We start from the raw sequence: 14349 nt of genomic DNA, 5'->3' as shown, positions 1-14349 counted from the left end.
TGTCGTATGTGCGCTTCTTTCCTTCTAGAAAACGGAGTGGTGGGGATGTCCAACACGAAAAGAGACAGAATATATGAAAATATATTCATGTCTCTGTCGATTCTCCTCGCGCGGACTCCGGCATATAGCAATGGCCCCTCCATTAATTAATACAAGCTCTATGGGGTTACTACATCTATTGTAGATCCGGCCTTATACCGCGAGCAAAGTATTAATTCAAGACACCTTATTGGTTCCGCCATACTTTGTCGGCACCAATAAGATTACTGACATTGTTCAGACTCTTATTATAGGGACTCTAGATTAGTCCAGCTGCTAGGGACTTTGTCTCTTGTTGCCCCCCTCCATCTTGCCGGCCGAGGTTGGCGGCACTGCCCGCCAGTTTTCTCTCACTTCACTCGCTTATATCTACGCGGCGCACGTCTTCGCGATCCTAACCGGACGATCTACGTCGTCGTCAATCCGTTTGCGCACAGCGGGCCGACGGAGCGGTGGATCTCGCGAAAGGTACGTCCGAACGACACGCGACTCGCCGTTGTATACGGCCGCGTGGCCTCCCCCTGCTCCTCCCTTCCCGCCGTGCGCCGGGGCGGACGATAAACAGAGCGGCGATTTCGGGTTTCCCGTCGTCCCGGCGGCTTTCCTGTCCGGACACTTCCATATCCGGAGTTTCGCAGAAGGGTTCCCTCGCCGTGTCAAGTGCGCGATTAACCGTGCGCGCGCGTGCGCACGCGTTTCCATTGCGTGCATACGTGTGAAGGTGCACATTCGTGCGCGAGGGCAGGAGGGGGAGGGAGTTTTCTCTTCTCGCGTGCGTTCGCGCGCGCGACCATACACGTACGAAAGGCCAGAAATAATTTCTCCGTTTCTGTTATACTAATAGATCCGTTTGCCTAGTTGTACCGTCTACACCTCCCTCTGTATCTTCCTCTATTTTTCCTTCGAGGCGCGAGGATGCGCGTGTGCACGCACTCGTCTGCGGGTGCAGAAGATTGCAAGGACGGTGCAGCCGGAAAAACCATTGTGAGCTTTAATGCGTCCGTGTATGTGTGCGTCGACCCTCCGACGTTTGTTTTCCTCCTCCCTCCTTCCCGCAATATGTCACCCCTTCTTTCCTCTTGTCGCGTCCGCCTCTCTCTCTCTTTCTTCTGCCCTTAATATTTCTTTCTTTGTTTCCGTTTTCTTGCGTAGGCAAATATTTACATGGAACGCCAGCCCCCGCAAATCAACCTGAATACATTCTGCGATGTATACAGGCAGTTGTCTTTTTCTCTAACGCTGTTTTGTTTTGTTTTTTATTTCTTTTTATTTCCGTGCACTCCATTACTGCGACCATCTCTGATGACTGCTTCTCCAGGAATCGCTGGAGGTCATGAGTATCATATTGTGTGCGATAAGGGCTGAAATTGATATAACTTGAGTCGAGTTTGAATTTCCGGCGTATTTGATGACAGCGATAGAAATTCAAGATCGACACAGAGGGCGTCATGTGTTGCAATACGAAATTCATTATTGCTACATAAATTGTGCATAAAAATTATGCAAGTAAAAGTACGAATTACTCCGTTTTCTTCATCGCATATATTTGTTGTTATTTACGATATTTTATAACATCTCTTTTATATATAATTATTAATTATTATCGTATACAATATAAAAAGTAAACATCAAGATTAGATAATAACTAGTATTAAAAAGTTAAATAGCTTTTAACTTAATTAATCTTACAAGAGTTATTTTTTAACTGCAACTAATTACAAACCAACTCATTTAATTTTTTCTAAAAATGTTTTTATGTAAGAGAAGAAAATTGTAAGTTATAATATTTATGTACATTCTTATATGAAAAATAACAGTTTCTTTTATTATTTTATATAAACTTCATTATAATAAATTATTAAATTTATCCGATGATTTATATTTTAATTGTTTTGTTAAAGTAACTTTTTTTTTAATTACATGCTAATTTAATATAAATAATTTCCAAAATTAACTTTTCATTTAATCTTAACGCAATTTTTAACCGAGTTTGTTATTTATATAGTTAAATATAAAATTTTTAATGTAGTTAAATTATTTTTCTAAGTCAATCATTTTAACTGGGTTGAAATTTAAAAAATGTTAATTTATCCAACTCGTTTTTTTGTGCTCATTATTACCTAGACATCCTAGACTAATTGCTATTTATATTAAGAGCGTAAATTACAGCAATTTTCTTAATTTAGCTATCATTTATACTAATTATTTATAATTATAAATGACAATGAACAAACAGCTGACACTGTGCACAGTACATCAGCTGATTGGCAACTTGATAATGTTGATAATTTCTTTCACCAAATCAATATCAATCGTATTATACCTTGTTGACGAATTTTACTATATTTCAGTCAACATTTTGTAAACCCGAAATGCACGTGCCAGATCTGCATCAAATCTACATAATCTTTCTACCAACAAAATATGTCGATAGAAACAAATACATGTTGAAGGATCTGTTCCTAATAAATTCGACTGTCCATGAAAATAATGTACAACGTTGTACATGATGTATTAATTATAACGTGTAACAAACTCATAACGTGTTAATGAAGTCGAGGAGGATTGATGGAAAAAAGTTCAAGTTTTAAGCGTTCAAAGATTCTTATCAAAATTGTTAGAACAATTATAGTAATAAATATTCAAAAATTCTTCTGCAAGAACACCGGCTTCTCGCAGAGCTCGTCAAACTCCTTAGGATATTCCTTATACACATTTATTATAATTCTTATAATAACAATTGGTGAAAATCTTGAATGTGTTTATAGCTTTTCAGTAAAGCATTTACGGGCATAAGTTTGCATGAACTTTTTTTACCCGCTCGATCTCTCGTTAAACACGTGTATGAGTTCAGCCCCGACTTTCCCTGTATATACACATGGATATTGTAAAATATTTCTTCATGGATACGCGAAAGATTCGTACGGACTTTTCTAGACTTGATAAGAGCTCGACAAGCGTGGCCGCCGCCGCGCGATGCATCACGTGCGACGCGCGGATGAAGTGTATTTTTGGAGGACGAGTAGGGTGACAACGAGTGTGACGAGGAGATTCCGGGAGATACCGGGATTCTCCACCACCGCTCCCTCACGCCGGCTCTCTGTTTTGCTACGCGATTCGCCCTCTCCCCTGCGCGACGACGAGGGAAAGCGCCGCAAAACGCGTGGACGCTGCAAATTAAATTATTTCCGTCGGCCTGCGCAAGACAAGTAGTAACGACGACTCACCTCGACTCGACGCAGCTCTTGCGTTTCGAAAGACCTTTGCGAAAGAGTCCGATTTGGAGCATTGTGACGCCGCGGGTCCCCGTGTTGCCTAATTCGATGCGCGCCATATGGGAGAAGAAATAAGTCGTTGTTCGTTGAATGAAAAACGGCACACAGAAAAATAAATGGCCTAATTACTGCGTCTCGAATACTAGAGACTCAATGTTACAAATGCTTTTTTGGATATATTATATTATTATATAATAATTGTATTTTTAACATTTCATTCAAAGTAAAGTTTGAATGTTTTAATTAAAAACATTTAAGGTCGGATTTCCATTTGAGACACTATTATTATTTTGACTTAGACAAAATTTTATACTATTCTTTGAAAAGGTATTTTTTTAAATAATTTTTTCTAAAGTTCTCTTAAAATATGAATATAAATTACTTATCAAGCACTTAATTGAAATTATTTATCAAGAAAATATTTTTTTATTTGAGAAAGATAACGCTTGCTTACTAGAAGAAGAAAAGTAAATTGAGTAATCTTTTAGAATTGATATTTTTCTGTTTGCATAGCGCGAAATCTCGGCCTCCTCAGAGCGAAACTTTCATAGAGGCTCTAGGACTTTCTCTTTGTAATAGAAGTAATTGTATGTCAAATGATTAATACTAATATCAAATACAATATTTTAAATAGTAGCGTATCAAATAAAATCAATTAATATATACATATTAATTTTTTTCAACATGCACCGTAATCGAATTGACGATCAATTTAATTAAGATATTTATTCTAGTTTCAGTGATTGTGTTTCAAATCCAATAACTCGTATTGACTCGCAGTTATGTAAAACTGAAAATATATATTTAATAATTGGAAATTTTATTAAGTATCAAAGAGACCGGCTTTGGCCAAGAATTGGCACTTTCTGCTTTTAATTGTATTAATTACACATCCACGTTCCAACAATACTTTACATATTATTGTTTATTAGCTGATAAATACATATTTTTTATTGGCAACTTAAAGTATAAAAATTCTAATGTAAAAGTTGTAACGTAAATTGGATTTTCGAGTTTTTTTTAAACATAATATCTTTGTTGCAGGATCACAATGGCTACCGCACAATTGAACAGAGCCAGAACCGTAAAGAAGCTCGAAAAACCACGGCCGCTTAAGCTTAACCAACGCAACTCGACCGTCGATGGGCGGATCACGACTGGTAAATCTTTTGTATTTATTTCCCCTTGACACGCAGTCTCTTGTAACGACAGTTTTTTGTGAAGGTGTCATAATTATTTTCTTGGAAAGCATCATGTATAAACTGCGTTTTTTTTTCTGAATCAAGCGTTGAATACCCTTTGTAAACTCTTTCCTTTTTCTGACTTTTCAGTAGAGGATATAGTGTCCTTAATCGACAATGTTGCAATGCAACTGACTAATGGCTTCCATGACCGAACGCTGCAAATGAATGTGATCTCTATGTGTAGTCATCTGAAACTTTATGCCAACCAATTAGAAGCTATCTACAAAGGTAAACAATTTATCTTTGTATATAAAATCTATCTTGAAAACAGGATTGGGTAGTAACTAATTGAAAAGTTAAATAATATAGTTATAAAGTTAATAACTTTTAACTTGGTTAATTTTGAATAAGTTAATTTTTTAGTTTAACTAGTTACTTTAAAACACTAATTTTAATTTATAAACGTTTTTCCGAAGTTAAAATTTATGTAAAGGAAGAAAGTATATTTTTGGTATAAAAAACTATTTCTTTGTTTTTCTATATAAATATTTAATTTACAAGTAAAATATTAAATTTATTTAATAATCTATGTTGTAATAGTTTTATAATTTAATCTAAATTGTAATTTAACTTATTTATAAATAATACTTTTCAAAATTAATTTTTAACCTGATTTAATCTTGATGAAACTTTGAATTGAGTCTTTTGTTTATACAACTTTCAACGTAACTAAATAAACATATCAATGAGTTGTAAATCGCCTAACGGTTTACATCGGATCTTAGTGATGGATATAATTATTTTTTATTAAATTTAATTTTCTTAGCTTAGCTAGAAAGGGGGGATTGTAAGATGCGCTTGAGCATCGAAATTTAGCTTAGTTACTGTGTCTTAAGTCTGACGAATCCTGTCGGCGCGCAGTTTAAAATAAAGCTAAGAAGCTAAAGAAAATTAAATTTAATAAAAAAGAATTATATTTTCCACTAAGATCCGATGTAGACCGTTAGGCGATTTACAACTCATTGATACGTTTAATATATCACGGTCGAAATAATGTACTAATATTGTAACTAAATAAATTTTTAAGTTGTTAATTTAATTTAGTTTTAAAAAAATGTTACCCTGCTTTTGAAGCCAACTCGGTGCACAAACAGTTCTTTTTTCTTGCTTTTTGGCGATAAATTTTTTACAATGGATCAGAATTTGATGATAGATTTCATTTCTTGTGTGTTCAAATTTTGTGAATAATAATTTGTTTTACTCTAGATCAGCTTGACCGAGCCTTTGTGGCGATCAGAAATGGGAGCCAGGACGACAGATTAGATTTGACGACCAGGGTTCATCTACTGGAACTTATCGAGCTGCGAGCGAAACAATGGCGTCATACCGATTCGATGGACGTGTACTACATGCAGAAGTTGTCACATGTAGACAATGTAAGTAAAAAAGTTTAGATATTTGTAGTATAATCGAAATTGTGATTGAAGCATTTGAGAACGAAAGACAAATATAAAAGTGATAATCACATTTAATGAAATTAAGAACTTTAAATAAAAAATGAATATTATCCAAATGACTTTAATTCTTAGCGTTTCAATAATTTTATGATATATTTACAATGAAGGACTTATATTAAATGATAATTTATGACTTATAATATTTTTTTATTTAATGGAATTAAACTTTATTTAATTTGATTAGGTAAATTTTGTTTTTTTCTAGCAGGTCGAGGCGATGCCCGATACGCCGAACTCTCTATCGTCCCCATTATTGACTTCACCTACTTCGGCACCAATCCTGAGTCCTGGGGAAGTGATTAAGAATAGCGGAAAGTTCGCGAAGCCTACGCGTATCCCGGGGAAAAATTACTGCAAAGACGAAGTTGTCATTCGCAACAGTGATTCAGGAAAAGGTAACTTTACTGCTCTTGTTTTCATACAAAATTTCTGAGTTAAACAGGTATATTCGATTCTTACACGGAGTACAAAGTGCAGTCAGTACAATTTTCACAATCTTCATTACATTATTTGTAAATTGTTTACAGTATTTTTAGTTATGTGTCACGGTGTGATCAATAGGGATTGTTTGTGCGATGTAAGCAATGATCTGATTTTTATATAAAGTGAAACCACAATCGGTTGTACTTAGATCTTTTTTTTTAATAATTTTACAATTATGTTGGCCGTTCTGCTGTTAAATAATTTGCACGAAAATATACAGTGATGGGAATAAAAGGGCGGCGGGTTCACATGATAGAAGAGCTCAGCCAGACGATCATCTCCTTCCAGCGAGGTAAAAAAGCAATGAATGATCCGCCAATGGCTTGTCACAGCATTTTGTGCTCATGCATCGCAAGAATATATTAATTGGTCGAACGAGGCTCTCTTATCCCACGCAAAAACCGCTCTAATTCTCTTTTATATCATTAAGCATTGAGTTTTTGATGTGACAAAATTTGCATTGACTGTCATTGTTAAGATATCGTAGAACATCATCGTGTATAAAAAGAGAATACTCGTATCTGTAATTAAAAAAATCGCAGCCAATATGTTTTTTATCAGGTTGCTCTCAGTTTGCATGACAAAGCTGTTATCTAACCAGCGTGATCAGGCCACTATTAAATTAATGTTTTAGAGTTAGAGTTTTTGCAACGTGATCTACTAATGAAAAAGTGCAAAACTCGTCAGCTTTCTTTCACGTGACGACGCGGAAATCGCCTTACACTTTGCAATAAGGATTTAATTTATTTTGCTTTTTTCCTGTTAAAATTATAGAATAAAATTGGAGACTACATATTCTATTTTTAAGCGAAAGATAAGACCATTTTTCAGTCGAAGTGGATCTTAGCATGCAATTTGCATGAAATGGTAATTGCAAAATTAAACATACACACACACACACACACACACATTATATATATATAATGTATATATATTAAGCATCAAGATCCACGTCGACCAAAAAATTTTTTTTGCTTTATTGTGTTATTTACATTATCGGCATCTCTTTATCATTCACATTAACCTATTCTTTTTTATTATTATTCTTTTCTTTTTTCTTTGATCTATTACATAATAACATCCATTGTAGAATGGTTAATATAAATTGTTTATCTCTTGATGAACAAAGCATACGAATATTACACATCGTTCGCAGCTTCAAGAGGCGAATAGAGATACTGTATTACTAGTTTAAGAAAACGGATCAACGACTCGATCGTGTATCACGAGTCTCACGTGGACAGAAGGGATGGCATTTGATTAATATCTCGACGTTTTTGTTAATATCGCATAACATGCGAAATAGTCTTTATATTTTAATGTCACTTTATATATAATGTCACTTAATGTCACTTTAGAAAAGTTTAATACTTGACAGTATTTGGTTAGCGATTAATAACTTATTTTGAATATTAAAAGCGTTAACAAAGGTGCTTTTAATATTCAGATAAATACTGTGAAAACTAAATTTCTCTAAGGATATTTCAAAATATTTTTTAAAATACATTATATCGTACTTACCTCGCTTTGCCGATATCTTAACATTTTGTTTAACATATTAACTGTGTCATTTGATTTGTGTAAAGGATATTAACGACTACTAGCACATGATTTTTTAAATGGATATTAATATTGACAAGACTGCACCACTGATGACACATGTATTTTGGTTTGTAGTAAACCCTGGAGCTAAAGAACGACTTGTCCAAATCACGGGAACGTCCGAGGACAAGATTCAGTACGTTTAAAATGTTTTATAAATATATTAAATAATATATTTATAATAGAAGTAGAAGTTCATTAGAAGTTTAACATTAAATGTATTCTATATACCTGGATCTATTTAATAACAACACGCATTTAATGAGTCGGCAGGTTATTGGTGGCTTTTTACATCTTTTCTCTTTTCTCTGTCTCTCAGTTACGCGAAGGACTTAATCAAAGATACGATTCAACGAAATGCATCGCCAGTGAGACTGGAACAGAGCTCCGGCGGCGAGAAGGGGGCCATGGGCGGTTCGAGCTCCTCGCTCAATAGCAGCGCGTCGGATGAGAGCAACCGGCTGCAACAGAGTCAACAGCACAGCTCCCGTCTACGCTCGTCCCTTTTGCACAGTCTCTCCACTAACGACGCCAGCATAGGCGAATATAAGTACACCGTTACCGTCGGCAACCAGTCCCTTAAAATTACGGGCTGCAATCTCGACCTCGTCAGGGTAATAATAATAAGATCGCATGCGCATCGTCACATAATTTATCCTACATTTGTCAAATTAAAGAAGACTAAGTAAAGCTTACGTATTGATGTCCAACTAAACTTTCTGTGAACCTGCAGACAGCAAAACTAGTGTTAGACGAGCACTTCTTGGGCGACTCCGAGAACTTTACTAGCAGAATAGAATACTTCAATTACGAGGATGAGCCCAGCTTCGCCTCAACTACAACATCCACCTCCAACCTTCCCCGTATGCCGTTGTCACCATTGGACAACGTAAACGCTCCTGCTTCTCTAGGTCGAGAGTTAAGTGTGGATAGTGCCGCTACCTCTTCGGAGAGCGAAGAGACTTATAAATCTCGTCCAATTCCTGAAGAGCGAGGCTTGACTCAACAAGGTATTCAAAATTCTATTCATACAATTTATATTCTTAATTTTCTTAAAATAAAATTTAAAGTTATTGTAAGAAAATATTTATAGTTTTAAAATATCAAATTGGTCAGTCATTTGAATACACAATAAAGTAAATTAATTTTAATTAACGTCCTCTAATTCCGTTCTGTTCTAATTATTCAGTTCCAGAAGCAAGAGAACTTACGTACGAGTTTCTGCTGTTGTGCGCGTCAGGCCCGTACGCGAAGCGGCCTCCTGCTAACTGGGCACGCATACAGAAGGAATGTCCCAATATAGTTCGTAAGGTACCGCTATGCGACAGGAACGCCAATCACATACCGTGCCGAACCTTCCGCGTTACTCTTCCCGCCACAGTTTAATATTCTTGTGTACGATGCGCATTATACTCACTGCATATACATTAACGTCTCGCCGGGAGAGAAATCTGCGTTTCTGAAGCTGCAATTGTGCTATGAATGTGACTGTTGCGGTATCCCTTAACCGCATGCATTCAGACGAAAGAAAAGTGGCGACATAAGATTTGCTCCTTTTAATAATCAATTACAGTCAGGCCTCTGATTTTCTGATATTCTCTCTCCTCAAGAACAGGTGCTTTTTAGAAAGAAAAAGTAGGAGAAAATTGAACTATCTTTAATAATTGATTAAAGAGAGGATTTAATGAGATTATGAATGAATCTCAATGTTATCTCGTGTATTAAAAGACTGTAGATGCTCTCTCCTCACAATATATGTGTAATGTTTTAATTAGAGATTAGATCTTTTGCAACAATATAGGAGAGATAAATTTCTGACAAATGTTTTAAGACCAAAGAGATCGTAAGCTAGTTTCATGACACAGAGTATCTATAAAGTCTATTTTTATTCCCTATATTTTGGAACTGTTCAAAATTATGAAAAACCGTGTTCGCTGTTCCAACTTCTTTAAAAGAATAGAAATGATTGAACATATATTTCGTCATTTTTTTATAATTTCTGAAAATCGGTTCTGAAATATATAGGGGGTGGAAACAAATACCTTGTAGATCTCTTGTATTTTTTTTCATATAGTTTACGCATTTACAATTTCACGGAGACTTGTTGTATCCGCGCGATGATTAATCGACTGAATAGATTCGTACAAATTAATTAACACGAAGAGTGATTCAAAAAAGATTTTATGTTCAATTCGGCATGACTACTCAAGATTCAATTGGCTCGTAACGTAAAACAGTCGTGGTATATTCAGTATTTATTGTAGTACAAAGTTTTATAGGATGTTATTTTTCGTATTCCCAAATTTGAATCTCTATGTTCCTATTTCAAATTTAGATATATAATGTATGTTTTTAAAATGTTTTTTTCTATTATATCACTATACTATGTTATTTGTTCATATTATTATAAAGACCTTTATTTTTTATATTTTTGTTTCTTCTCTTTTTGTGAGAATTCTGTTAAGAGATCATTTAAATATTGAGATACGAGATTGTTTTATTTGATCTTGTATACAAAGAGGCTAATGAGACTGTAGACTAATAAAGACTAGTGTTGTGTGTTAAGACTCACATACACGCTGTATTAATAAACGAGTATTGTAAAATCTGCTCTGAGTCTTGCTTTCTGTGCGTTCTTCACAAACAGGATAAGCGCAGTTTTACATGATGCTTCTCAATAACTGGCGTATTTTCTCAACCTTGGATTGCTATTTATATATTTTTTTTTACATTAATACTTAATTTGAAGATTCTGAATTCTGAATTTTATACCTGTTTTTTTATATCTACGTTGTCAGAATAATTGAACTGACATTATTTTATTGTAATTTAAACAAAATCTTTTATCAAATCTTATTAAATGTTATTTTATCATACTTTAAATAACACAAATTATATTAAACTTGAATTAGTTTATTACTTGGATGAAAAATTCACTTACAGTAGCATTTCAGGATTGAACATAGTGCTTGCAAAGTCTGTAACTTGATTAAATAGCGAGAAAAACGTATAAGCCACTAATATTCCAAACTACATGATATTTTTACTATATAAAATGAGCAGTTCAATTACTGTTAATTCGATCTTAAATACTTTTCGCAATTAGAAAATTAAATTTTACTTTTAAATGAAATGTTCTAATAATAAATAGACTCTTTAATAATTCAAGTGAAATTAAATACTCAATTATATCACATAATTTGTATTTAAAAAAATTTAAGATTAAATTTTCAGTATTTGTTAGTAATTGGGCCATTTACCTTGTACGTTAATCGCTAGAGTAGGAAGCCGTTGTGTAAACTGCGCTTGCGAATGTGTAGATTATCGCCTGCATGTATCCCCACAAATAATTAACAATCACGAACTCGGCTTTTTCAACTGTATCGGAGCATGCTGCTTATAACAAGGTAAGGTAAAGGGATTATTGCTTTCTTTTTGTGTTGCAAGGGTCGCCCAAGAACTAATTCTCTTTTTTTCTGAACAGGCACCGATTCGCTGGTTCGAACCGGAGGCATACAAAGCCAAGTTAGCAGCCGTTGGTCCCGTTGCGATATTATCGATTGGGGAAGCAGAAACCGATCCCGAGTGAAGCTGGAGGTTCAATCTGTCGTTCTTCTTCCATTATCCTCTCCCACAACTTAGGTGACGATAAATTTTCAGAGAATGACGTGTGTGTGCTGTAACGTCTCTTGTCGATCATAATAGAATTAAGAACGAGAATCAAGAAGATAAAAAAAGTACTTTCCTCCGAATGGAAAGGACGCATAGGGACGAAGCGTACATCAAAGAATTTTATTATTGGCGATATTTCAAAGAAAATATCAAAAGACGTATTTACTAAGCATTCGTAAGATATAAAAATACGAATCATCGAACGCGCGCTTTATGCAATCGACACGCTAGTCATTAGAGTGAAAAGATATTTTATTTATTTTACCAAAAAAATTTACATGCAATCTTGCTTTGCTCGTCTTTCCGATTGATTACGTTGTTATACACTGAAAAAATATTTGGTATAATCTTGACTAATTAATTGAAATGATTATAATTAGGAGCTTTTGTAGGTATTACTACTATATTGGTAATAACATAAAATATGTTAAATTTTTTAATGATTGTAGGTTTAATTTAAAATGTAATATAAATATATTTAAATATAGTTGACATCAAAAATAATTTATCAAAACTATTTTGTCGGTATACATATATAACATATTGTATATTATCACTAACATCATAATAGCAATATTAATAATTATAAAAATGGAGCCCCTAATTACAATTATTTTAACATTCAATATAATCACAAATACTAAATATTTTTTGCTAGCGTATTCAAATCGCGCCGATACTGTACGGCACGCACGCGACTTGCGCAACATTCTGCCACGGCCAATTTCGACCAAGAATGTTACGTTTAGTTAATGACAAAAAAACAAGATTGATTTATTGAAACCACATTTTGAAAGACAGCTATTAACTTTTCATATGCGTAGTTGCAATAAGATTAGTTAGAACGCGTTAAACTAAGGAGTTAGGATCGTGCATTCGAGAGAGAAGAGAGGAGGATCTTTTATAAGCGAGATTACTATTATTTATAACGATTTTTTTGTTATTCACCTAATTAGGTCGAAGAAACTCGTTTCTTGACGGAGAGGATTAATCGTGAAAGACTAATACGTACTTTAGAAGAAGACACGGTAGATATCATGTTACAAGAGAACAAATCCTGCGCTTTTGTAAGCAGCAATTCGCAAAGCGGTCCCAAATTCAATGGAAGATTTCAATTCCGTCGTGTAACGTGACTTTACGCGGCGAGGGATGAAATCGTGATTTAGCATAGTCTAGTCTACCTATTTCAACGTAGGAATTTACTCTTTTTGTATTTACTTTGCTGTGACGCAATAACCAAAAAAATCGAAGAACGGAGTAAAAGGAATTAGATTTTTTTTCGAGAATTTTATATTTTATATACGTTAAACGCGGAAACGTTTGTGTGTTATATGCAATGCAATATATACTGTGAAGGAGCTAAGGTTGAAAAGTAAAAATAAAATCGTTACCGTTGTCGTTCTTTTTTTATAGTATAACGATTTAGTAATGACCTTATATAAGTTTTTTATAAAGAAAGATAGTAATGATAAGATCAGAATTAAATCTTTGATAAATAAATTATAACTTGTTACGAATCAATTCAACAACAAATGTAACTACAAGCGCTAAAACAATTTTTTTCGATGAGTAATGGTAAATTATTTTTCAAAAGTGATTATATTCCAACCTGTGTTACTATTACTATTATAAAAAAATTTAACGTTAATACTATCGGGGTGTTTACTCACATTTTGTAACAGTATTTCCGGATTTTCCAGATAGAAAATTTTATTTGAGATAAAATTAAAGAACTTTTTAATATAGTTTTAAAATAAATTAATTATACTATTTAATGTTTTTCTTAATCGTATGTGGATATGTGTGTCATATTTATTACTAATCGATTGTATTATTAAAAATAAAATATTTTGTCAAAGAAACAATTTTGTTAGAAAAAAAGAATTAAAATTTTAAAAGTCCAAAAATTTTTCCGAGTAACTAGTAAAAACTTATAAAAATTATTTTCACATGAAAAATAAATTAAAAATACCAGGTTTTTCCTTCTTTCTAGTAGTAAACACCCTGTTATAAAAAGAAATAAAAGTAACGATAACGCGAATTACTTTTCATTTCTGAAGAAATTGTTTTGTAATCCAATGATTATCTGCGTTTGTTATTTCACCATATAATTAGCGTGAAATCACAATGCCTCACTCTAACGAAACGTTAGATAATCGCAGAATTGTATGTAAACGATAAGTAATCGTTATTGGGGGAAATACAGTTCCTCGTGTGCGAAATTTTATTTTATACTTCCGTTTCAACGAAACGGTTTAGTTTCCGCCTCCTTACAACGGAAATTACCGGATTCTTTTTCTTAGTAAGAAGATAGAAACTTCGATTTGGAGATTACGACTCAAATTGAGAAATTTGCATCACACAAAAGATTTTGGTACTGTTGAAAAATCTATATTTTAAGACTAATGTTCTCTTGCAGTGTTGTTAATGTTTAATTGATTTGGCTATTGACGCATGTTTGCGAACAAGAAACGTGACTTTTCGCGCATCGTGGAATTTTACTGCACAACATTTAGGATACTGCGTTCATTTTTAAGTTTTTACACAATTTAATATTTATTATGGATTTACACTTTT

At 33.8% G+C, this 14349-nt stretch overlaps 1 protein-coding gene across 4 annotated transcripts; it reads left to right on the top strand.

Annotated features, from left to right (window-relative positions):
• Positions 1–366: 366 nt before the first annotated feature.
• Positions 367–13653, top strand: LOC105840229 (eukaryotic translation initiation factor 4E-binding protein Mextli). Of its 4 annotated transcripts, XR_004963262.1 has the most exons (12): positions 377–507; positions 4359–4474; positions 4646–4786; positions 5765–5934; positions 6221–6410; positions 6719–6790; positions 8176–8236; positions 8420–8714; positions 8834–9110; positions 9290–9411; positions 11585–11742; positions 12729–13653. XR_004963262.1 is itself a non-coding variant. In XM_012687112.3 (11 exons), the coding sequence occupies exons 2-11, from the start codon at positions 4366–4368 to the stop codon at positions 11687–11689; spliced, it is 1539 nt and encodes a 512-aa protein (XP_012542566.1). In that variant the 5' UTR covers positions 376–507; positions 4359–4365; the 3' UTR covers positions 11690–12045. The 4 variants fall into 4 exon arrangements, 3 of the variants coding, with proteins under 3 accessions (XP_028048331.1, XP_012542566.1, XP_012542565.1); XM_012687112.3 differs by lacking the exon at positions 12729–13653 and having other exon boundaries at positions 376–507; positions 6224–6410; positions 11585–12045; XM_012687111.3 differs by lacking the exon at positions 12729–13653 and having other exon boundaries at positions 11585–12045.
• The last annotated feature ends 696 nt before the right edge of the window (positions 13654–14349 follow it).

Source organism: Monomorium pharaonis, chromosome 5 (assembly GCF_013373865.1).
Source record: "Monomorium pharaonis isolate MP-MQ-018 chromosome 5, ASM1337386v2, whole genome shotgun sequence".
Taxonomy (NCBI): Eukaryota; Metazoa; Arthropoda; class Insecta; order Hymenoptera; family Formicidae; genus Monomorium; species Monomorium pharaonis.
This window is presented reverse-complemented; position numbering and strand designations above follow the sequence as displayed.